The sequence below is a fragment of the Delphinus delphis genome, chromosome X (assembly GCF_949987515.2).
Source record: "Delphinus delphis chromosome X, mDelDel1.2, whole genome shotgun sequence".
Classification (NCBI taxonomy): domain Eukaryota; kingdom Metazoa; phylum Chordata; class Mammalia; order Artiodactyla; family Delphinidae; genus Delphinus; species Delphinus delphis.
The window spans coordinates 80,216,227-80,242,046 of record NC_082704.1 but is presented as its reverse complement, the minus strand read 5'-3'; the positions used below and the strand labels follow the sequence as shown (position 1 = coordinate 80,242,046).

The 25,820-nt window shown below is 37.7% G+C and overlaps 1 protein-coding gene across 6 annotated transcripts in view; it reads left to right on the top strand.

Annotated features, from left to right (window-relative positions):
- RRAGB (Ras related GTP binding B) overlaps positions 1-13,317 on the top strand; it is a 50,881-nt gene extending 37,564 nt beyond the window's left edge. For 5 of the 6 annotated variants that reach the window (XM_060002889.1, XM_060002888.1, XM_060002887.1 and 2 more), the window contains 5 exons: positions 1,927-2,022; positions 4,187-4,309; positions 10,647-10,738; positions 11,795-11,910; positions 12,815-13,317. In XM_060002889.1, coding sequence (XP_059858872.1) covers positions 1,927-2,022; positions 4,187-4,309; positions 10,647-10,738; positions 11,795-11,910; positions 12,815-12,912 — 525 coding nt within the window. In that variant the 3' untranslated portion in view covers positions 12,913-13,317. Of the gene's footprint in view, positions 1-1,926; positions 2,023-4,186; positions 4,310-4,645; positions 4,725-10,646; positions 10,739-11,794; positions 11,911-12,814 lie in introns of those variants that run through there. The other variant, XR_009518043.1, reaches the window with a different exon arrangement.
- The last annotated feature ends 12,503 nt before the right edge of the window (positions 13,318-25,820 follow it).

Below are 25,820 nucleotides of genomic sequence, written 5' to 3'. Positions count from 1 at the left end.
TGATACCCCAGGACTGGCAAGTCACAAATAGAGTCTAGCTTTAGTTTGCTCCATATAAAATAAGAGGATTGGATTTTAAAGTCTAAGCTGAAAGAGAAGATCCTCTATTTCCAAGGGTAAAGTTGAGGAAAGCAGTTTTAGAATATACTGGTGATGTAGAAGAATACAGTTCCTCTTTGGGTTGGAACCTAGGAGTCTAAGGATCCCCTATAACTTAAGAATTTTTTGGTAATAACTGTGGGCAGGAATACTTTTTTTTCCCGTAATTAGTTACAGGATTGCCTTCAGTGTTCCAGTATTTGAGTATGTTTTGGTGTTTCTAGGTTAGCTTACAGGCTTTCAGAAACCACTTGACAGGGTTCCGTATTTGACTCTGAAAAGGACTTTTGAGTATTCTTTTTAATTCCTTCTCCCTCTCACTAAATATCAATTCTGTTTTAATTCAGCAGAAAATTCTTTATGTAGCTTGATCTTGAGCTTGTGAGGGGTTTGTTATTATTACTGTTTTTTGTTTTGTTTCCCTGGCCCAATTTGCAACAGAAAAACTTAGAGCATTCCAATAAATGACCTCCTTATGGATTTTTAAATTACTTGTCATTTTTAGTGATCGACATATTGTTTTCTAAATGCTTATGTAAATATCCCCAAAGATACATTAATGTTCTTTGTGGGATTTTAAGCTTAATTAAGAAAAGTATACTCTATTTCATTAAACTTTCAGACTTGGAGGTTTTGGAATAAAATGGCTAGGGTGCTTCCCTGAATATCAGTTTCAAGCAAGATAGGTGTTTCCCTCTATGTGTGTGTATTAGTCAGGGTTCCTCAGAGAAACAGAACCAATAAGAAGTGTGTGTTTGTGTGTGTGTGTGTGTGTGTGTGTGTGTGTGTGTGTGTGTGGAGAGAGAGAGAGAGAGAGAGAGAGAGAGAGAGAGTGAGAATAAGAGAGAGACTGATTAATTTTAAGGAATTGACTCATATGATTGTGGAGGCTGGCAAGTCTGAAATCTGCAGGGCAGACTGATAGGCTAGATACCCTTGTTGCAGCTTGAGTCAGAAGGCAGTCTGGAAGGCAGAATTCCCTCTTCCTGGGGAATGGCAGTCTTTTTCTCTTAAGGCCTTCAACTGGTTATATAAAGCTTACCCATATTATGGAGGGGGATCTGCTTTACTAAAAATCCACTGACTTAAATATTAATCTCATCTAAAAAATACCTTCATAGCAACATCTAAATTGGTGTTTAACCAAATGGGTATTGTGGCCTAACCTAGTTGTTGCATAAAATTATCCATCACAGTGTGAACAGTGCATTCACTATAAGCCCACCCAGTCCTGGAAAATATCTGTGTATGTGTTTATATTTGTATAAATAGATATTTTTCCATGTATATATGGGCATATATATAGATAGATACATAGCCAAGAAGAATAGATATTTGTGTGTAAGGGGTTGTTATATCTATGTAGCCAAATAAATACAGTCCATACAGAAATAATATATGTGTATGCATGTGTGTATGAGAGTAAGATATCTACAAAAAGTTGAAGTATTTTGATTTATAAAATCTTGATATTGGTATGCATATCTTAAAAATGACCCAGATTGGATTATTTGGAATGTTAGATATATTTTATTAAGATTCCTCTGTACGGTAAATTTTATTTTTCAGCATAGTATTCTCAGTGAGTACTCAAAACAAGCAGCACAGTCCTTAAGAATTCTAGTAGCCATTGTACTTTGTAGACCTGACTTGAAATCATTTCTGCCATCCTAGTCTGTAAAGTAACGTACACATTTAAAAATTCCCCTGAGGAAAAACGAAATGCCCCTGTTTAAAATATGCTAAAATATTACACCTCAGATCTTGCAGTGAGAGAGGAGAGCTGTTAGTTATATGCTGATCAGTATGTTGGTCTATTTACTTCAGATTTTTAAAGAGCGAGAAGAAGATCTGAGGCGTTTGTCTCGCCCATTGGAATGTTCTTGCTTCCGAACATCTATCTGGGATGAAACTCTCTATAAGGTGTGTATGTTTCCCTGAGTTCTCTCATTTAAAGAGCATGAAAAAAAAGCTAGAAGGGTATTATCAAAACTAAAAGATTTTAAACTCTTTCATAGCCATCTAGATGTGTTGAACCAAAAGAAGAAATAATCTACAATAAATTGTTTGAAAAATACCCAATTTAACCTTAAGAAATTTTGGTTTTGATCTTAGATTGTGTCGACATACCTACCAGATCACACTGAATTAACCCAGTTTGGTCCTGATTAATTTGATACAGATCTTCATGACAGTAGAGGTTTCACTGACCATCATCCATTTTGACCTGTTGTGGTCTCAGTGCTGACTGGAATTGTATCTAATATTCAGGTACCTCTACAGGATATAAGCTAGTCTGCCTAAGTTTGGATGGCAATAGAAGAACAATATTTAGGGGAGAGATTGGAGAAGGGAGTCTTAGAATGGGATATGTTATTTCTAGAGTATGATAGCTTCAACTTTCATGCCAAATTAGAGACTAGCATTCTTTCAACCAGAGAGATTGTTCCCATTGATGGAATGGATGCCACACTGCTTGTAGTAGTTGTAGAGGTTACAAACAATAGCTGTGTTATGGATGAAGCTGAAATTACCTTATTGGTACATAGGCTCCTTATCCTGCTTCCTCCCTTTCTCCCACTGATTTAGTGATTTGAAAGACTGGCTCCTTTTGGGTCCTCCTGTGGTCAGACTGCTTCTGGTATCCATTGACAAGTCTGGGAAGGAAAGCATCCTTCTCTGTGACTTGTAGCTACAGCCTCAGTATCAACTCCATCTGACAAGTATCTACAACCAAAAGCACAGAAACCTGATTTGCCAAGGAGAAAAACAATTGGACTTTAAACATAGCCACTGATTTATTTTTTTAACTAATTCATTTTTTCCCCAATATGTTGACCCAGCCTCGCTCTAATAACAGATCATTTTGAGATACCTATCTAGGAAATACTGTTCTAGATTAATTTGGGCCGAATTTCTCTCAAAGCCTTATTCCCATAGAACAGGTAACCGTGAATAAGGATGGACATGACGCACTGATAAGAACCAACTGCGGTGTGAAGGATGGCAATACATAACACGACCAAAGACAATTGGCTAATCACAACACTGCTGTGAGTGACAATGTCTCTGCTGTGGTTAGCTTTGGTGCCTTCTCCAAGGTAAATTCAGCAGTGACATTAACACCGACCTGGGAACTTGGAACCTGAACCCCCATGCCTAAGTAAAAAACTAATTGGAACAGAGACATGGCTCTACTCTCTCTTACATCAATATTGCATAGAGCTGACATAAATTTTTATATTAAGTTTTATTCTAAAAGCACTCATTGCAATCTGCTTGATGCTGTTGGACGCACAGATGGCTAAGACCAGGTTCCTGCCCTCTAGTAGGGGAGAGAAGAACACTGTACACCTTACCAGACAAATTGGAGCAAAATTGAAAGAAATATTATAATGAAAATTCAAATAAAAGAGCCTTAAGAGAATAGAGGGAGGGTGTGGTTAATTTCAACTCCTTATTTTAGTCATACTCCTCTGGATGAAGTCAGTTTTAGGCAAACACGCAGTGGACTGTTTTTAATTCAATTGGATCAATAATTTATAAAGCTGACAATAAGCCTTTTGGAATGATAATGCCACTAATTTCTCTTGTAATTTCTATTGTATGTTATCCCATTGAGGGGAGGGGCCATTTTTCTACGTGGCTCTGATATTTTCATAAAATTGATTGTTAGATGTATGTTAAATATAGCATTATTAGGTTCTGATCTTTAGAGCAATCTACACTATTGGACTTACATATCTGTTTGAATGGCTGGATTAGAAGTTCTTTAGCCCAGTATATCAGAGTTTTCAACTTCCCTAAGGTAATATGATGGAATTAAATATTTGTTTATTTTTAATTATCAATGGAAAGAAGTATTTTACAAAAGTGTTTGAAACTTTAAAAAATCCAACTGAAGGATAAAAATCAAATATTATCTTCATTTTCTCACTTCGTTTGTGTTATACTTGTTGCCAGAATTTGTTTGGGACTCAATTATCACCATATTTTGCTGTCTGTATGTTATAGTATACTTACTCATTTGCAAAGATCTGGACTGGCTACCTGTTAGTAATATTATACTGTGCTTCTGTTCTGTTAGGCTTGGTCCAGCATTGTTTATCAGCTGATTCCCAATGTTCAGCAGCTGGAAATGAACCTAAGGAATTTTGCTGAAATTATTGAGGCTGATGAAGTGCTTCTATTTGAGAGAGCCACTTTTCTGGTGAGAACTTTCTGCTCTGCAGATGTACTTCACACTCACCTTCTTCTATTCAGCAATGGAGAATATGTTGCCACTTTGAGAAAGAACCTTTTTCCCTCTTGTCATTACTTCACCATGCATAGCCTTATTTGTAAAGTAGTATTGTCAGCAAGTAACTTGAAAGAAGTTCGTTGGTGCGTGGATCTTTAGTAATTAGTAAAACTTAGATGTTTGCAGGTAAGCCTTACTATAGAGTTTAGATTATTTTTGTGAATAATTGTTCATTTGTGTTAAAGAATTCCTATTTCCTATTGACTTTTATTATGAAATGATGGGTATTTTTCTTTGAGTTTAAAGCTTTTAACATGGAAGAGATGTAATGGTCAACTCAGTGACGTAGCTAAGAGTTCAGATGGGGAGGTGAAAGGGCAAAGAGGTATGTTGGTATTTTTATTTTTCTTATAAATTCGGCTTAACGATGATAATAGCACCTACTGTGTATTTGGCCATGAGGGGGTAGGCAAAACCCAATATTATATTTATAAGTAAAATTTTTAAATAACTAATAAAAATTGGCTTGAGCTGTCACAAAGCACCACTTAAGTAATTGCTGATCAGCTTAATAAATATAGCTCTAAGAGCAGCTCACAGTAAGTAATTTTGGTTTCTGAGCTCTACCAGTGCTTCATGATTTTAGACACATTTATTGCTTTTTTTGTTTTTTACATACACATTATCCTTTTTCAAATTCTTTTCTCATTTAGGTTATTACAGAATATTGAACAGAGTTCCCCATGCCATACAGTAGGTCCCTGTTGGCCATCTATTCTAAATATAGAAGTGTGTACATCTCAATCCCAAACTCCCAATCTATCCCTACCCCCACCCTTCGCCCCTGGCAACCACAAGTTCCTTCTCTAAGTCTGTGAGTCTGTTTCTGTCTTGTAAACAAGTTCATTTGTATCATTTCTCTTGGATTCTACATATAAGCAATATCATATGATATTTGTCTTTCTTTGTCTGACTTCACTTAGTATGATAATCCCCAGGTCCATCCATGTTGCTGCAAATGGCATTATTTCATTCTTTTTAATGGCTGAGTAATATTCCATTGTATATATGTACCACATCTTTATCCATTCATCTGTTGATGGACATTTAGGTTGCTTCCATGTCTTGGCTATTGTAAACGGGGCTGAAATGAACACTGGGGTGCATGTATCCTTTCAAGCCATGTTTTTCTCTGGATATATGCCCAGGAGTGGGATTCCTGGATCATATGGTAGCTCTAATTTTAGTTTTTTAAGGCACCTCCATACTGTTCTCCACAGTGGCTGTACCAATTTACATTCCCACCAACAGTGCAAGAGGGTTCCCTTTTCTCCACACCCTCTCCAGTATTTATTGTTTGTAGACTTTTTGATGATGGCCGTTCTGACTGGTGTGAGGTAGTACCTCATTGTAGTTTTGATTTGCATTTCTATAATAATTACTAATGTTGAGCATCTTTTCACATGCCTCCTGGCCATCTGTATGTTTTCTTTCGAGAAATGTCTATTTAGGTCTTCTGCCCATTTTTTTATTGGGTTGTTTGTTTTTTTCATACTGAGCCACATGAGTTGTTTGTAAATTTTGGAGATTAATCCCTTGTCTGCTACATCATTTGCAAATATTTTCTCCAATTTTATGGGTTGTCTTTGCACTTTCTTTGCTGTGCAAAAGCTTTTGAGTTTAATTAAGTCCCATTTGTTTCTTGTTTTTTTGTTTTTTAATTTCCATTACTCTAGACGTGGATTGAAAAAGATCGTGCTGCAATTTATGTCAGAGTGTTCTGCCTATGTTTTCCTCTAAGAGTTTAGAGTATCCAGTCTTACATTTAGGTCTTTAATCCATTTTGAGTTTACTTTTGTGTATGGTATTAAAGAATGTTCATATTTTTTACATGTAGCTGTCCAGTTTTCCCAGCACTATTTATTGAAGAGACTGTCTTTTCTCCATCATATAGTCTTGCCTTCATTGTCATAGGTTAATTGACCATGGTGCGTGGGTTTATTTCTGGGCTTTCTATCCTATTCCATTGATCTATATTTCTGTTTTTGTGCCAGTTCCATACTGTTTTGATGACTTTAGCTTTGTAGTATAGTCTGAAGTCACGGAGCCTGATTCCTCCAGTTCTGTTTTTCTTTCTCAAGATTGCTTTGGCTATTCAGGGTCTTTTGTGTCTCCATACAAATTTTAAGATTTTTTGTTCTAGTTCTGTGAAAAATGCCCTTGGTAATTTGATAGGGATTGCATTGAATATGTAGATTGTCTTGGGTAGTATAGTCATTTTGACAATATTGATTCTTCTAATCCAAAAACATGGTATTTCTTTCTGTCTGTTTTTGTCATCTTTGATTTCTTTCATCAGCATCTTATAGTTTTTTGAAGTACAGGTCTTTTGCCTCCTTAGGTAGGTTTATTTCTAGGTATTTTATTCTTTTTGCTGCACTGGTAAATGGGATTGTTTCTTTAATTTCTCTTTCTGATCTTTCATTGTTAGTGTATAGAAATGCAAGAGATTTCTGTGTATTAATTTTGTATCCTACAACTTTACCAAATTCATTGATGAGCTCTAGTAGTTTTCTGGTAGCATCTTTAGGATTTTCTGCGTATAGTAGTATCATGTCATCTGCAGACAGAGACTGTTTTGCTTCTTTTCCAATTTGGATTCCTTTTATTTCTTTTTCTTTTCTGATTGCCATGGCTAGGACTTCCAAAACTATGTTCAGTAAAAGTGGTGAGAGTGGATATCCTTGTCTTGTTCCTGATCTTAGAGGAAATGCTTTCAGCTTTTCACCATTGAGTATGATGTTAGGTGTAGGTTTGTCATTTATGGCCTTTATTATGTTGAGGTAAATTTTCTCTGTGCCCACTTTCTGGAGAGCTTTTATCATACATGGGTGTTGAATTTTTTTAAGAGCTTTTTCTGCATCTATTGAGGTGATCATATGGTTTTTATTCTTCAGTTTGTTGCTGTGGTGTATCACACCGATTGATTTGGGGATATTGAAAAGTCCTTTCATCCCTGGGATAAATCCCACTTGATCATTGGGTCTGATCCTTTTAATGTATTGTTGGATTCAGTTTACTAGTGTTTTGTTGAGGACTATTTTTGCATCTATGTTCACCAGTGACATTGGCCTGTAATTTTCTTTTTTGGTGGTATCTTTGTCTGGTTTTGGTTATCAGGGTGATGGTGACCTCATAGAATGAGTTTGCAAGTGTTCCTTCCTCTGCAATTTTTTGGAATAGTTTCAGAAGGATAGGTGTTATCTAAATGTTTGATAGAATTCACGTGTGAAGCCATCAGGTCCTGGACTTTGGTTTGTTGGGAGTTTTTTAATCCCAGTTTCAATTTCATTCTTGTAATTGATCTGTTCATATTTTTTGTTTCTTTCTGGTTCAGTCTTGGGAGATTGTACCTTTCTAAGAATTTGTCCATTTCTTCTAGGTTGTCCATTTTATTGGCATATAGTTGCTTGTAGTAATCTCTCATGATCCTTTGTATTTCTGTGGTGTCTGTTGTAGCATCTCCTTTTTCATTCCTAATTGTATTGATTTGAGTCCTCTCCCTTTTTTCCTTGATGAGTCTGTCTAAAGGTTTATCCATTTTGTTTATCTTTTCAAAGGACCAGCTTTTAGTTTCATTCATCATTTCTGTTGTTTTCTTTCTCTCTATTTCATTTATTTCTGCTCAGATCTTTATGGTTTCTTTCCTTTCATTAACTTTGTGTTTTGTTTGTTCTTCTTCTTTTAGTTGCTTTAGGTGTAAGTTTAGGTTGTTTATTTGAGATTTTTCTTGTTTCCTGAGGCAAGATTGTGTTGCTGTAAATTTCCCTCCTAGAACTGCTTTTGGGGTATCGCATAGGTTTTGGATCCTCATGCTTCCATTTTCATTTGTCTCTATGTACTTTCTGATTTCTTTGATTTCTTCAGTGATCCATTGGTTGTTAAGTAGCATATTGTTTAGCCTCCATATGTTTGTGTATTTTACAGCTTTTTCCTTGTAGTTGATTTCTAATCTCATAGCGTTGTGTTTGGGAAAGATGCTTGATATGATTTCAGTTTTCTTAAATTTACTGAGGCTTGCTATGTGGCCCAGCATGTGATCAATTCTGGAGAATGTTCCATGTGTACTTGAGAAGAATGTGTATTCTGCTGCTCTTGGATGAAATGCTCTAAATATCAATTAAGTCCATCTAGCCTAATGTGTCATTTAAGGCCTGTGTTTCCTTACTGATTTTCTGTCTGAATGATCTTTCCATTGATGAACATTGGGTGTTAAAGTCCCCCAGTATGATTGTGTTACTGTCGACTTTTCTTTCTATGGCTGTTAGTATTTGCCTTATATATTGTGGTGCTCCTATGTTGAGTTCATATATATTTACAATTGTTATGTCTTCTTCTTGGACTGATCCCTTGATTATTATGTAGTGTCCTTTTTTGTCTCTTGCAACATTCTTTAAACTATTTTGTCTAATATGAGTATTGCTACTCTAGCTTTCTTTTGATTTCTGTTTGCATGGAATGCATTTTTCCATCCTCTTACTTTCAGTCTGTATGTGGCCCTATATCTGAAGTTGGTCTCTTGTAGACAGCATATATATGGTAGACACATATCTTAATCTCTCTGAGTTTGGTTCCCCTTTTATAAAATGGAGATAATAATATCTATATCATAGGTTTATTGTGTGGATTAAAATGGGACAAGGTAGCATTAAGCCCTAGCACAAAGTTTAGCATACAGTTGGTAAACTGTTTAACATTGATTTCTTTTGCTATTGCAGCCAACAGAGGGCAGAGAATTCAAAGTGCAATTTTTTTCTCCTTCCTTTGTGGAAACATTATTTTTAATGGTAGCATATTTGGGAGTCATCCTTCCTGCTAACTGGTACAGCTGAGGCAAGGAGTCCTAACTAGAGTGTCTTTCTGCCTCAGCCCATAGGCAGGGATCACTTGCTTGGAAGTTCACTACCCTGAGCCCTGTCTTTCCTGCTAGTGGTAATAGCAACAAGCAGGTGAGCTCTTCTGTCTATCTTGAGACATGTGGCATGGTAGAATCCTGCTTCAGCAGTATTCTCCTGCCACATCTACCGCACATGATCATAGAGGTTAACCTAATATAAACTCTGTTTTTCACTGGCAGTGACAAGTAGCTTTTGCTTTCTCTTGAGGACTAAGTTTCGTTGTGATTGACCATTTTCACTATAGCTCTTGAAGTCAATCAACAGGAACCTATTCCACCATTGGTCTAGGAATTATGTTTTGAAATTTTCACATGGTTTCAGGGAATTGCCCTGTGAATTTTCTTCTGGCAAATGACTCAGTTTTGCTTCCTACTAGAAACTTTACATCAGCCTATGGGAAATACTTGTGTGGTTTTATTAATCTGAAAGTGTGAGGGGAAGTATTTTCAGCTGGCATTGGTGTCCATCATGAATAGGTTCATTTATAAATAGTAAATCCTCAGAGGTCAGAATCGTTCAGTTAAGATTTTTAAATATGATACCAAAAACCACTTGGTTATAGACTTCATTAAAATTAAATACATTAAGTACACCTCAGCAACAGCTAAGAGGGACTTCCCTGGTGGTCCAGTGGTAAAGAATCCACCTTCCAGTGCAGGGGATGCAGGTTCAGTCCCTGGTCGGGGAACTAAGATCCCACGTGCCACGGGACAACTAAGCCTGTGCACCACAACTACTGAGCTTGCATACCTCAACTAGAGAGCCCGCATGCTGCAAACTGCAGAGCCCACACGCCCTGGAGCCCACGTGCCACAAATAGAGAGAAGCCTGAGTGCTGCAACGAAGAGCCTGCATGCCACAGCGAAAAGATCCCACATGCCTTAACGAAGATCCTGTGTGCCTGCAATTAAAACCCGACACAACCAAAATAAACAAATAAATAAAATATTTTTAAAAAAACAGCTAAGAATTTTTATTTTTCCTTTTTGATTTGTACTTTTTTTGAATCAAAAAATAGAAATAATTTGAAAAAATTGAAATAAGATGAATATTTAATGATTAAAGTAAGTGAGAAAGGACAGCAATGAACCAAAATAGATAATACAATACTTAAATGATCTAATAAATTTATAACCAAACAGTACTGGATGGGTCATCCGTAGGGATGTTGAAATTATGCAGATGTTAACAGGATATGGGACAGAGGAATAGAGGCAGTAAAGCCAGGTGCCAAGTCTACCCTGAAAATCAGGGTGACCAAGAGACTGACAAATGTATTGCCTTGAAGAGTAGTAGAGGGTGATATGACAACGCTGCATGAATTTAAAGGGCATTGCTCTTTTTCATAGGTGATTTCTCACTATCAATGTAAAGAACAGCGTGATGTCCACAGATTTGAGAAAATCAGCAACATTATTAAGCAATTTAAGCTGAGCTGCAGGTAAGAGATCTTATGTGATGTATTTATCTCTGGAACAAATTGTCATTTTTTGAGAGATTCAAATAACTATAGTAGACTGTACTTCTATATTCTTCTTTATATTAAAAATAAAGCTAAACTCTAAGGGAGCCTACAGTTGACAGAAGTGAAAGACATCTTTAATGCAAAGTCAACTGATGCAGAAGAAGCATATGAAAAATATCTAAGCAGAGTACCCCTTCAAGATGTTTGATACTATTTGGGAAAAAAATAAACAGAAAATGTCCAAGAGAGTTTTGAAAAACAAGAAAGGAGAATTTACCCTACCAAATACCAAGATTTACTATAAAACTACGGTAATTAAAATAGTGAGGGACTGATTCAAGAATGGTACAAAGTAGAGAGTCTAGAAATATCTGATCATATTGTCTCAGCTTTGTTTAAATACAATTTGAATCTTAGCATTGTGAATATAGGAAGAAGGAATGGCTGAACATCATAATCTAGTAAAGATTTAATAATCAAAATTCTTATCCTGGTAAAACTTTGATGCCCAGACAATAGAATAAGTGTAATTTTTTCCCTTTTATGTCATAGCACACTTTGAGACTTTCTGGCATGTTTATTCTAACATTTTTAAGAAGAAATAGCAAATGGCATATAAATATCATTACCCTTTTTGTTTTCAAAGAAATGGGATCATTTCTAGAATTTCAGCATAACTAACATTCAAAAGATACAGTTATTAATCTCAATGATAGGGAAATTTCAACTGAATAAACTTAAATATTAGAGAAATCTTTGGTAACATGATTTTTAATATGAATCTAGGTCTAAGCCCACTTTTCATTTCACAGTCAGTATCAAGTCCTAATCCACTTTCTAAGTCACTTTCCAGCACGTGTTAAATTTGTCATTAGAGTTTCCTTGGAAAGCAAAGTGGGTTAGTGATTAACTGTCTTAATGAGGTGGTGGATTGAGATATAATGCTATGAAAATATTTAACGTGAAAAATAAGAATGTCTTATGTTGCTATTATTTTACGTTCTTTACTCACTTTTCTCCTTTCTCCTATAGCAAGCTGGCTGCCTCTTTCCAGAGCATGGAAGTCAGGAACTCTAACTTTGCTGCTTTCATTGACATCTTTACATCCAACACTTATGTGATGGTCGTGATGTCTGATCCATCCATTCGTAAGTTTAAACTTAGCCGACATAGGTTCAAAGCCACGTATTTTTTAAACTAATTTCCCTAGAGGTAGTACATTATTAAAGATACTGAAAAGCTATTTAGTAGTGCACAACACTGTGAATGTACTTAATGCCGCTGACCTATACATTTGAAAATGGTTAAAATGGTAAATTTCATTTTGTGTGCATTTTACCACAATGAAAAAAAAATTTAGTACTAGTGGTAAATACTTTTTATTTAATAGACATATTTTGAAACTTAAAGATAATTTAGACTCTAGGGTATTATATCTTCTTCATGGGAACTTTAAAAATTACTTATGTATAGTTATTACATCTAAGGATTTTAAAGAAAAAGAACCCAAATGTATGACTTATGCTCCATGTGGGGTAGATTTTTAAAAGACCAGTCAATCTAAGCTCTGAACTATTAAATGTTGAACCATTTTATATGTCATTGTGTATTCCTAAGTACCATACTCCCATATTTCTGTTATGAGCATAAAGAGAGATATTTGGTGCTTCCATGCCATAATAGCCATATCCATCACAACCATTGAAATAAAGGTTCTAGCAGTATTTCCAGGATGCTCCCAGAAGTTTAAATTATCTCTTAAGTTATCTATCTTAGGTTAATATTAGAATACAACATAAGATAATGTTCTTTTTTACTATTAGCTCCAAACCAAAAGAGTTTGAAAATTTATTTTGAAAATACTGTGTTTAGAATATAAACAAATCTTTTATTTATTCAGAAAAATTAAACTCTGGTTAACTTGGGACTTACGTTCTCTGTGACATACATTGAGGGATTTGGCTCTCTTTTGTTTGTTTGTTTTTACTAGTCAATTATTCCTTTGGCTGCTTGTACTTAGTCTGTTGGTTATCTTCCCTACCCCACCCTCAGCTTCTGCAGCTACTCTGATCAATATCCGCAATGCCAGGAAACACTTTGAAAAGCTGGAAAGAGTGGATGGACCAAAGCAGTGTCTTCTTATGCGCTAAAACATTGCCAAATACTGTTTCAGAAAAAAATTGGAATACTATTTCTTAATCTTAATGTTGTATTAGTATATATGGGCTCTGAAATGTTGTGATGCTTATCACTTCTGTATTTCTTCCCTACTCCCCAGTCTTAATGTTTAACCTTGAATGCTATTTACTCAAATAGCCAGTGAGGAGTTAGAAGATGAGCTGTTTATGAAGTTGGTGTGACATATAAATAGGTGATATATAAGTGCTCTGATAACAACGTTCTAATAGTGCAGGTGTTCTGTTAACCTGGTTCCAGTTGTTGTGTATGCCAAAGCCTTTCCTAGCGTCATCTTGTATTCCTTACCAGAGAGTAACCTATACGTTTGGAATATTACTGTTTTCTCAGCATGCATTAAAAATATTCCTTAACTACAATTGTAAATAAACTTTTGCTGTTAGGGATGTCAGTGTCTGTTTTTCTTTTCCTTGTTTCTTCAACTTTTCCCTAAGAAAGAGCAAATGAATTTCAGTTATCCTAGGGGAAGGGGACCTTCTATTTGGGAAATAGTACAAAATAAAGTTGGATAGGAAGGATGAGCCAAATGATAGCCTTAAAGCTAGGCAGAAGAGTTTTGGTACAATGTGATAGGAAACGACAAAGGAATGTTGAAAGAAAGTTAACCTATAGGCTGACTGATGGCAGTCGGAGAAACTGTGGTAGTAATCCAGGCCTGAGGTGTACTGAAAGTCTATTTCAGGATGCAACTGGAGAAGGAATGAATAAAAAGTTGAGGGAAAATAGTGTCTATGAGATGTAAGTCTTCTTTCTATGAGGTCCAGGAATGGTTAATTTTATATATTCCGTAACACCTGGTGGGATGTGCCTTCATTATACTAGTTAAGTAGTATTAAAACCTCTTTCAGGGCTTCCCTGGTGGCCCAGTGGTTGAGAGTCCGCCTGCCGATGCAGGGGACACGGGTTCGTGCCCCGGTCTGGGAAGATCCCACATGCCGCGGAGCAGCTAGGCCCGTGAGCCATGGCCGCTGAGCCTGCGCGTCCAGAGCCTGTGCTCGGAACGGGAGAGGCCACAACAGTGAGAGGCCCGCGTACCGCCAAAAACAAAAAAAACAAACAACAAACAAACAAACAAAAGCCTCTTTCAGGCTGGGAGTTTATTTGACTTCATCCCCTAAGGAAAAGATGAGGCATTGTGAACTAGGAGGAATGGAGCTTGACAACACTGACTAGAACTACTCAAAGCCCTTTTTCAGTTTCCATAGAACTGAAACAGAGCACAAAAGCATTTAGGGAATCTACAGCAGAGTAGACTCATCTCAATTTTCTTGTCTCTATGTCATAAAGAAACTTCTTCCAGACTGCCAGAACCTCACCTTTCCCCATCTTATTGTCCCCAATTGAGATAGAGTTTTTACTGAGCAACAAAGAACATGTTGTTTTTTAGGCAGTTTAACATTATGTAGATTAAAAATATGAATTCTTAAAAGAATCTCATTGGACTAATTTTATCAACAGTTGTATTAATCTTCTACAGAAGGAGAGTTTTTTAAGTAGGTGTTCCAGATTCTTTATCCTAGTAACATATAGGAAAATGAAAAGAGCAAATGAACCGGGCGGGTGTGGGGGGGGGCGGTCTGTTCTGTGACTAATGATTTGGCATGTTCTCCTTATCCTCTATCTGGGGTGAGGTTTGAAGGAAAACACCCGAAAGTGTTTTTTTTTTTTTGTATTTTGGAAGGTGGATAGATATAGATAATATATTCAATTAGATAAGCACAAAAAAATAAAAGTTATATAATTACTCTGTTTACTCTTGGTCCAGCCCTTTCTCAGATTCTAGTTATAACTTGGACTTAGAGGACGTATAAAAGTATGAAAGGTTAGAAAAATAAGGTTATGATTTGACTTAATCCTTATGGTAATGAGCAGCCGGTCGTCTTTGCCACTGAAGACAAAAAAAAAAAAAACTATTTTGAGATAGATATTTGTCCAAAGATGGAGCTGCTTAGAAACTGAAGTAAACACAAGTGGACAGTGAAGGCATGTACACGGAAAGAGTTAGAAGAAATCAAAACCAGAGGTGTAGAAATTACGAGATCAGTGATACAATGAACTGATTCTTTTTACAGGTCATGTTAGCTGTGTCAGTAGGATAGGGCAATGGTTCTCAAACTTGAGCATGCATAAGAACCACTTGGAGGGTTATTGTTAAAACACACATTGTTGGGCTTCCCTGGTGGTGCAGTGGTTGAGAGTCCGCCTGCTGATGCAGGGGACACGGGTTCGTGCCCCGGTCCGGGAAGATCCCACTTGCCGCGGAGCAGCTGGGCCCGTGAGCCATGGCCGCTGAGCCTGTGCGTCCGGAGCCTGTGCTCCGCAACGGGAGAGGCCACAACAGTGAGAGGCCCGCGTACTGCAAAAAAAAAAAAAATAGTAATAATAACACACACTGCTGTCCCACCTGCTACCACTGAGAGTTTCAGATTCAGTAGGTCTCGGGTGGGGTCCATGAATCTACATTTCTAACAAGTTCCCAGGTGTTGCTGATACTGATCCTGCTGGTCCACAGACTATATTTTGGGAACCACTGCTTTAAGGAAAAGAAGACGAAATGTAGACCTGGAAGCAGGAGTGGGAAAACATGTGCTCACCAGGTTTGTAAGGATAAGTTGAAGGCATTATACCAAATAAGATATATGTAGTTTATACCAAATGTAAAATAGATAGCTAGTGGGAAGCAGCCACATAGCACAGGGAGATCAGTTCATGCTTTGTGACCACCTAGAGGGTGGGATAGGGAGGGTGGGAGGAAGACACAAGAGGGAGGAGATATGGGGATATATGTATACATACTGATTCACTTTGTTATAAAGCAGAAACTAACACACCATTATAAAGCAATTATACTCCAATAAAGATGTTAAAAAAATAAACACGTTAAGAGGTTAAAAAAAGATACATATAAAAAAGAGGTAAAAAAAGATATATATAAATCAGACCACTGATTCTCAAAGTAATCTAAAAGCTTGTAAAACACTGTCTTAGATAAAAGCAATGACTAGGTAGCTCCTATTTCATAAGTAATGTGTTGCAAATGGAAACCATTGCTAGCATAGAGTATGGTTAGTGATTTGTGTAGGGACCTAACTTTTTCCAGTTTCAACCAGCTTTATTTGCTAACTTAATAGTATATCATGAAAATGTAGGTGGGTTGCAAATGAAAACAGTGCTACCTTTTGTTCAGTATTTACTAACTGTCATGTTGTAAATGCTTTATAAGGATTGTCTCATTAGTCTTTACAAGAACCCCATTAGGTAAGTACTATCACTATCCCACTTTTTAGATGGGGGAATTGGGCCCAGAGAAGTAAGAAACTTGCCCACATTTAAACAGTAGTGGTAGAGCTGAGATTTGAATTCAGGTATTCTAACTCCAGAGCTTGTGCACTTAAACTTAACCTTGAAATTGTATGGCCTTCCTGAATTTAAGGGCCTTCTCAGGATGGAGAGTTTGAGGTGCATCCAGGTATGGTACCTAGCTGTGAGACTACCACTGTGTTGGCTACTATGGAAATAGTAAGCCAAATGCTTGTGAACCTGTATTACTCTTGTTTTCATTGGGGCTTTGCCACATGGAATAAGAAGTTTTACCACAGTTGGCAGTGAAAAGCAGAGTCGAATAGGAGGGGGAAGAAAACAAATCTCTAGCTTGAAGGATTTAGGTCAAATCTAAGTAGTTTTTCAGTATTTGTGGGTTTTCCCCAAGAATTGGACTACTGTGAGCAGTTAGTTATAGCCTCTACTTCTCTGAGGCCTTTTAAAAATAGGAGGGAAAAAGTTTGTAACTCTTTTGGATCTCCCACAGCAATATTTTGCAAAGGCCAGCTTATGATTTCCCACTTAAATTCCTGACTTCCTTATAAAGCAGGAAATCAGTCAGGGTCTTCCTGCAGTCTTCACTAACAAAATTTCCAGCCTCATTGCATGTAAATGTCCTCACTGCATGTGATTTAGTGGAACATAATCAGCATTTTTTTCCAGCTTTATTGAGGTATGATTGACAAATAAAAATTGTATATGTGTAGGTTGTACAATGTGATGTTTTTTTAAGGTGTACAACATTATGATTTAATATACAAATACATTGTGAAACGATTACCACAATCAAGTTAATTAACACATCCATCACCCTACACAGTTACCTTTTATTTTTCTGGTAAAGAACACTTAAGATCTACTCTCTTAGCAAGTTTTAAGTATACAATACAGTATTCTTAACTATAGCCACCATGCTGTAATTAGATCCCGAGAACTTATTCATCTTATCACTGGAAATTTGTTCTATTTGACTAAAATCTCCCCATTTCCCACACCCCTCAGCCCCTGGCATCCATCATGCTATTCTGCTTCTATGAGTTTGACATTTTTAGATTCCACATATAAGTGAGATGATACAGAATTTGTCTTTCTCTAACATCTTGCATAGCATTATGTCCTCAAGGTCAGTCTGTGTTGTCACAAGTGGTTACATTGGAGTGAAGGAGGCAGAAACCATACTCACTGGGCCTGAAGAGTATGTGGATGGTGATGAAGCAAAGCAGTGACAACTGCTTCAAGAAGTATAGTTATGTAGGGAAGAAAAGAGGATGGCAGCAATGTCCAGGGAAGTATTTTTTCATAACTCCTGAAGAATTTCTTCCTTAGGCTGGTCTCATCCCAAAAGAAATTTCTCAAAGTCTGACCAGCAGCTTCTGAGTGAAAGATTGCCTCATTTATAATCTATTTTCAACACCACATATATGCTCCTCTTGAGCACTTCTTGAAACTGGAAAGACCAAACTCAGTGTAGAAGAGAAAGTAGCCAAATTCTCACCCCATAAAAAACAGGAAACTGAATTTCTTTGGAGTAGCTCAATTGAAAACAACTAACTTTTGGTAGCTCCCTTCATTGTAGCTCCAGAACAACAATTATGCTTTCCAACATTTATTGATTGCTTACCATATATTATGCACTCTTCTAAATATTTATATTAATTATTTAATCAATTATTTAAGTATATTAATTATATTGTTAATATATATTAATTCATTTTGTCCTTAAAATTCCACTAATTCAGTACTGTTATATATGATAAAACTGAGACACAGAGAGGTTAGGTTACTGGCCTACAACTCACATGGTTTGTGAGTGACAGAGCCTGGACTTGAATCTAGGCATCTAGTGTGTGCCACTAACCTCTCCTGCTGTACTGCCTGAGTAGCAGAACAGATTTTAGAGAAGGAGATATCTGCACCTTGTATTACTCAGGAACTTCAGAATAAGGTAGATAGAACTGGACAGACACACTATCTCTAGATGAGATTTAATCTAAATAGCCCCATAGGGTATCAGTTCCAATTTCCCTTCATATGCTAGTAAGCATTGACTGAGAAGCCCTGTATATGCAGCTGTTTTAGACGTGGTTAAGAAGACAGACAGTCTGCTCGCAAAAACAGGTTTTCCCACAATACTGGAAACTCCTTGAGGGCATAAACATGTCTATTTTCCTTCCACACTGACTCCACAATATAGGACAATTCCTGACATGTCATAAGCATTCGATAAATAGTTGATGAATGAATGAATAAAGCTTCCATTCTAGACAGCCCCTGGAGAGGGAGCAAGCAATGCTGGCTGGATTAGTTGAGGTCAAGAATAAATCTAGCTCTAGTTACTAGCTTTTAGATTGTTGTATAGTCAGACTTTTTTTTTAGGTTTTCCTTTGGAGGCAGGGTTCAAATTCCTGAGCAAGCTGCTTGGTGTTTTTCTGAGCCAGACTGCTAAAATACATCCTGAAACTTTGGGCAACATAAAGGCATTCTGCTTCTGTGGACCTTTGAGAATAAGATCAGTTCTTTTCACACTTTGTGACATAATCTGAGGTAAGGAGACATCGTCTTACTTTGAGGCTATTCTCATTGGTATCTACGAGGAAAAGGATGGCCAAGATCATGCATACTTTATACTTTTCCACTCCAGACACTTTCTCTGCCTCCAGCCATGCTTTCTTAGGTAGAACTCTCAGGGACTGGGGTCTGAAAACCCCAAGAGCAGATGTCTTGTCTTCCTTCTTCCACCGACTCAAGGGGATAGGTGGGGTGCAATTTTCAGTGGCTCAGGTTGCCAAGAACTACCTAGATGTCCGAATATGAAAGACAGTGACTTTTCTCTAAGGTATCCTGGTGTAGAAGTAAACGATTGGGCATTAAATTCAGACCAGGTGTTTACTTCCTAGGTGGATTATTTTGGATAGTCTCTTAGCCTCTCCCAGCCTCAATTTCCTCATCAATAAAATGGTAGTAACAACATCAGCTTCACAAGGCTGTATGTAGAATGAGAGGAGATGAGATAATGTACCTAAAGATCCCTAACAATGCCTGGTGTATATTTGGTACTCAACAATAGTAAATAATAATAATAACAGCAATAATAAAAGTTCATTCAGTTGGTAGATCCATAGTGAGATGAAGCTGGAATACCTGACTCAGGAGGATGTTAAGGGGGAGATGACTTGATTAACTCCCCATAAACTGGAGTTCTGTACCACTGAAATGTCATGAGGCATTGGAGTCCCTACAAATCTCTGGCAATATTGAGCCTGGACAGGGCCACTAGCCTTCTTAAGGCTTCACATGAGCAGAGATACTACTTGTGGTAGTGAGAGAGCTTAGCTCAGAGGTGTGCCTGACTCTCTGTGGCTCTCTACAGACCTGGCTCTGATTTGATAGCCATGCTGGCAATAGCTCCTTTACCTTATCCATATCCATCCTTATTCTACCATACCTTGCTCCTGGCTGGCTTCCCCCCCCCCCCAATCTGATCCTCAGTTCTGTCTCCACTCTTCTTGGTCATTCTGGTCTCAATCTCATTCAAGATTGCAACTTCATCAGCATCCTGCCAGAGTAATAGTGATAATAACTGCTATTTTGAGAGCACCTACTATGTAATGGGCTCTTTACTTATATGATTTTGTTTCATCCCCAAAGTAATCTTCCTTACTTAACACTCCCCTGTATAAAACTTCCAGATGGTCCTTACCTTTCAGACATAAATGCCAAATGATAGTAAGTGTGAAATTTGCTTCAAAATTATCTGAAGTTGTGTGGGGAGTAGGTAGGTGTATAGATAAAACAAGAGAAGCCATGACTTGATGACTTGATAATTATTAAAGCTGGGTGATGAGTGTAAGGGGTTCATTATATTATTCTCTCTACTTTTGTATATATTTGAAACTTTCCATAATAAATATATTTTAATTAAAGAGAAAAGTAAAACAGACACACATATGCAAAACAAAAATAAACAAAAATTCTCTCAGATGGCCTGTCATCACACAGTACAAATACTGCTTAATAAGACTTACAGGGACTTACATGACATGTTTTGATCTCATTTCGTACCACTCTCCCCTTGGCCTGCTGAATTCCATCCATACTGTTCTCCTTGCTGTTCTTTGAATATGCTAAGCCTGCCTATGTATCAGGGCTTTGCACTTGTTCCCTCTGCCTGGACCACTCCTTTTTCAAATATTCTCTTACCTTCCTCCTTCTTTTCATTCAGGTCTCTGCTCAAATGTCACTTCCTCAGAGAAATCTTTTCTGACTTTGAAAGATAACTCCACTCCCATTTGTTACTCTCTAGCCTTTTACCCTGTTTTTCAGCTTTTAAAAAGTACGTATCACTATCTGAAATGGTAATAAACATTTTTTGTTTACTTGTTTATGTTTTGTCTATCCCACTAAATTGTGACTTTTCTGAGGACAGGGACTTTGTCTTGTTCCCTGTTATATCCTAAAACACCTAAAGCAGTCCATGGGGAATGATAGTTCTCAAATGTTCATTAAGAGAACTTAATTGAAGTATAAGTAATTGTCATGGCTCTTAAATGAAGTCCCAGGAAATGTTACTGCCATACTTAAGTCAGACACGTGTGTAACACAGGCAAGGTAATTACTTAGTTCCCCACCAAAACCAATAGTCTTCAAACACTAATTCAGCATTTTTGAAATTATAATCAGTTTTTCTACTAATATACTTTTACATCTCTTTATTTCAAAATAGAGGATTTGGTATGTATTCATTACATATATTGTTCTAAAATCAGACAACTTCTTGGAATACATTTTAAGGAGACATAATATTCAGCTAATAAAACAACTCTCTTTTTTCCAGTGAACAATATACATCAAGTACTATTTGGTTTCACAATTCCATCTGACTTAGACTACCAACTTTAGACAACTCTCAGTTGATTGGTCTCAGGTTGGTGATCCAACCTTATAACTTCACAATGCAGTTTGCAAGTGTGTGTTGCAAAATTATTCATCTGGGGATTAATTAATTGGTGCTGATGAGTGAGATTTTTTTTTAATTTCAATTTCCATTTGAATGTTCTTTCTACTTCAGCAGTAGGCAGTAGAGATACACATTCATATTTCCATAGTTAAATTAAAAATATTATGCTGAGACCTAAGTTATCTAAAGTGCTTATAAAGATCTGGATAATAAACAACATGCAGTTAATGAGGCCTAAAACTCTGGTAGATCCCTAAAAAGAACTGTTGATAAAAGAGATAAAAGATGAGGTAAGGAAGGGCTTACATTGTACCTTTAAAACTGAGGAACTGCCCTAGGCCTCAACTTTTCCCCTCCACTCTCATTCTGAGTTAATATGATCAACAGCTATTTCTAAAGAGAAAAATATATAAAGACTTTATTATCACACTGATACCACACTTACCTGTTTTACCACCTGGACACTGCTTTCCTGTCAATAGCAACATTTCTATAGACACAAGGGAAAAAAATGGACTATATTTGTAGTCAAAAGACCTGGGTCCTAGTGCACTGCTCAGTCATGCCACTGAGAGGTAAAGGGCAAGTCACTTAACCTCTTCAAGCCTCAATTTCCTCATATGATAATCTGGGCTAATAACATCTATCTCATTAACTCGTTGAACCTATCCTTTTATGGGAATTCCCACAGCACCTGCTACATGTCTCTAGCATTGTGCTTCCCAAGTTATATTGAAATGAGATATTTATATCTTTCCCACCAGAACTTCAGCTGCTCATTGGTGGAAACTGTGCCTTACTTATTTATGTAACCCCAAATACTTAGGATTAGGGTCTTAAAGAAATGATGTGCAACTAAACAAAACACTTGTAAAGCAAAAAAGGCATTGAGAGTAGTTGAGAACAATTTTTCAATCAATATTGCTAGCACCTGATTAATATAACATAAATTACAGGGACATTCAAGGTGGCAGAGAAGTAAGACGTGGAGATCACCTTCCTCCCCACAAACACATCAAAAGTATATCTACATGTGGAACAACTCTTACAGAACACCTACTGAATGCTGGCAGAAGACCTCAGACTTCTCCAAAGGCAAGAAACTCCCCACATACCTGGGTAGGGCAAAAGAAAAAAGGAAAAACAGAGACAAAAGAATAGGGATGGGACCTGCACCTCTGGGAGGGAGCTGTGAAGGAGGAAAAGTTTCCACACACTAGGAAGCCACCTCACTGGTGGAAACGGGGGTGGCAGGGGGAAAGCTTCAGAGCCACGGAGGAGAGCACAGCAGCAAAGGTGCGGAGGGCAAAGCGGAGAGATTCCCACACAGAGGATCGCTGCTGATCAGCACTCACCAACCTGAGAGGCTTGTATGTTCACCCACCAGGGTGGGTGAGGGCTGGAAGCTGAGGCTGGGGTTTCAGAGGTCAGATCTCAGGGAAAGAACTGGGGTTGGCTGCACGAAGATAGCCTGAAGGGAGCTAGTGTGCCACAGCTAGCTAGAGGGAGTCCGGGAAAAGTCTGGACCTGCCTAAGAGGCAAGAGACCATTGTTTTGGGGTACTAGAGGAGAGGGGATTCAGAGCACTGCCTAAACAAGCTCCAGAGATGGGCGTGAGCCACAGCTATCAGCATGGAAACCAAACACAGACATGAAATGCTAAGGCTGCTGCTGCAGCCACCAAGAAGCCTGTGTGCAAGCAAAGGTCACTATCCACACACCCCCAGCAGCTTGTGCAGCATGCCACTGCCAGGGTCCTGTGATCCACGGACAACTTCCCCGGGAGAACACATGGCATGCCTCAGGCTGTTGCAATGTCACGCCAGCCTCTGCTGCCACAGGCTCACCCTGCATTACAAACCCCTCCCTCCCCACGGCCTGAGTAAGCTGGAGACCCCTAATCAGCTGCTACTTTAACCCCATCCTGCCTGAGAAAGAACAGGCGACCTACATGCAGAGGCGGGGCCAAATCCAAACCTGAACCCCAGGAGCTGTACAAAGAGAAAGGGAAATTTCTCCAAGCAGCCTCAGGAGCAGAAGATTAAATCTCCACAATCAACTTGATGTACCCTGCATCTCTGGAATACCGGAATAGACAGCGAATCATCCCAAAATTGAGGTGGTGGACTTTGGAAGCAACTGCAGACTTGGGGTTTGCTTTCTGCATCTAATTTGTTTCTGCTTTTATGTTTCTTTTAGTTTAGTATTTAGAGCTTATTATCATTGGTAGATTTGTTTATTGATTTGGTTGCTTTATTCCTTTATTTTTAAAATGTACATTTTTTCCTTTTTCTTTCTGTGTGTATGTGTATGCTTCTTTGTGTGATTTTGCCTGTATAGCTTTGCTTTTACCATTTGTCCTAGGGTTCTGTCTGTCTGTTTCTTTTCTGGTTTGTTTGTATAGTTTTTAGAGCTTGTTATCATTGGTGGATTTATTTTTTGGTTTGGTTGTTCTCTTCTTTCCTTTTTCTAATTATTATTTTATTTTTAATAATTTTTTTATTTTAATAACTTTTTAAATTTTATTATTATTTTCTTTCTTTCTTTCTTTCTTTTCTCCCTTTTATTCTGAGCCAAGTGGCTGACAGGGTCTTGGTACTCTGGCCGAGTGTCAGGTCTGAGCCTCTTAAGTGGAAGAGCCAAGTTCAGGACATTAGTCTGCCAGAGATCTCCCAGCCCCTTATAATATCAAATGGTGAAAGCTCTCCCAGAGATCTCCATCTCAACGTTAAGACCCAGATCCACTCAACGACCAGCAAGCTACAGTGCTGGACACCCTATGCCAAACAACTAGCAAGGCAGGAACACAACCCCACCCATTAGCAGAGAGGCTGCCTAAAATCATAATAAGTTCAGAGACACCCCAAAACACACCACCGGACATGGTCCTGCCCACCAGGAAGACAAGATCCACTCTCAGCCACCAGAACACAGGCACGAGTCCCCTCCACCAGGAGGCCTACACAACCCACTGAACCAACCCACTAGGGGCAGACACCAAAAACAATGGGAAATATGAACTTGCAGCCAGCGAAAAGGAGACCCCAAGCCCAGTAAGTTAAGCAAAATGAGAAGACAGAGAAATGCATAGCAGATGAAGGAGCAAGGTAAAAACCCACCACAACAAACAAATGAAGAGGAAATAGGAAGCCTACCTGAAAAAGAACTCAGAGTAATGATAGTAAAGATGATCCAAAATCTTGGAAAAAGAATGGGGAAAATACAAGAAACGTTTAACAAGGGCCTAGAAGAGCTAAAGAGCAAACAAACAATGATGAACAACACAATAAATGAAATTTAAAATTCTTTAGAAGGAATCAGCAGCAGTATAACTGAGGCAGAAGAATGGATAAGTGACCTGGAAGATAAAATACTGGAAATAACTACTGCAGAGCAGAATAAAGAAAACAGAATTAAAAGAATTGAGGACAGTCTCAGAGACTTCTGGGACAGCGTTAAATGCACCAACATTCAAATTATAGCGGTCCCAGAAGAAGAGCAAAAAAAGGGACTAAGAAAATATTTGAAGAGATTATAGTTGAAAACTTCCCTAATATGGGAAAGAAAATAGTCAAGTCAAGGAAGCACAAAAAGTCCCATACAGGATAAATCCAAGGAGAAACAAGCCAAGACACATATTAATCAAACTATCAAAAATTAAATACAAAGGAAAAATATTAAAAGAGCAAGGGAAAAGCAACAAATAACATACAACGGAATCCCAATAAGGTTAACAGCTGATCTTTCAGCAGAAACTCTGCAAGCCAGAAGGGAGTGGCAGGACATATTTAAAGCGATGAAAGGGGAAGACCTACAACCAAGATTACTCTACCCAGAAAGTATCTCATTCAGATTTGATGGAGAAATTAAAACCTTTACAGACAAGCAAAAGCTAAGAGAATTCAGTACTACCAAACCAGCTATACAAAAAATGCTAAAGGAACTTCTCTAGGCAGGAAACACAAGAGAAGGAAAAGACCTACAATAACAAACCCAAAACAATTTAAGAAAATGGTAATAGGAACATACATATCAATAATTACCTTAAATGTAAATGGATTAAATGCTCCAACCAAAATACATAGACTGGCTGAATGGATACAAAAACAGGACCCATATATATGCTGTCTACAAGAGACCCTCTTCAGACCTAGGGACAAATGAAGACTGAAAGTGAGGGGATGGAAAATGATATCACATGCAAATGGAAATCAAAAGAAAGCTGGTGTAGCAATTATCATATCAGACAAAATAGACTTTAAAACAAAGACTATTACAAGAGACAAAGTAGGACACTACCTAATGATCAAGGGATCAATCCAAGAAGAAGATATAACAGTTGTAAATATTTATGCACCCAACATAGGACACCTCAATAACTAAGACAAATGCCAACAACCATGAAAGGGGAAATTGACAGTAACACAATCATAGTAGGGGACTTTAACACCCCACTTTCACCAATGGACAGATCATCCAAAATGAAAATAAGCAAGGAAACACAAGCTTTAAATGATACATTAAACAGGATGGACTTTTTTGATATTTATAGGATAGTCCATCCAAAAACAAGAGAATACACTT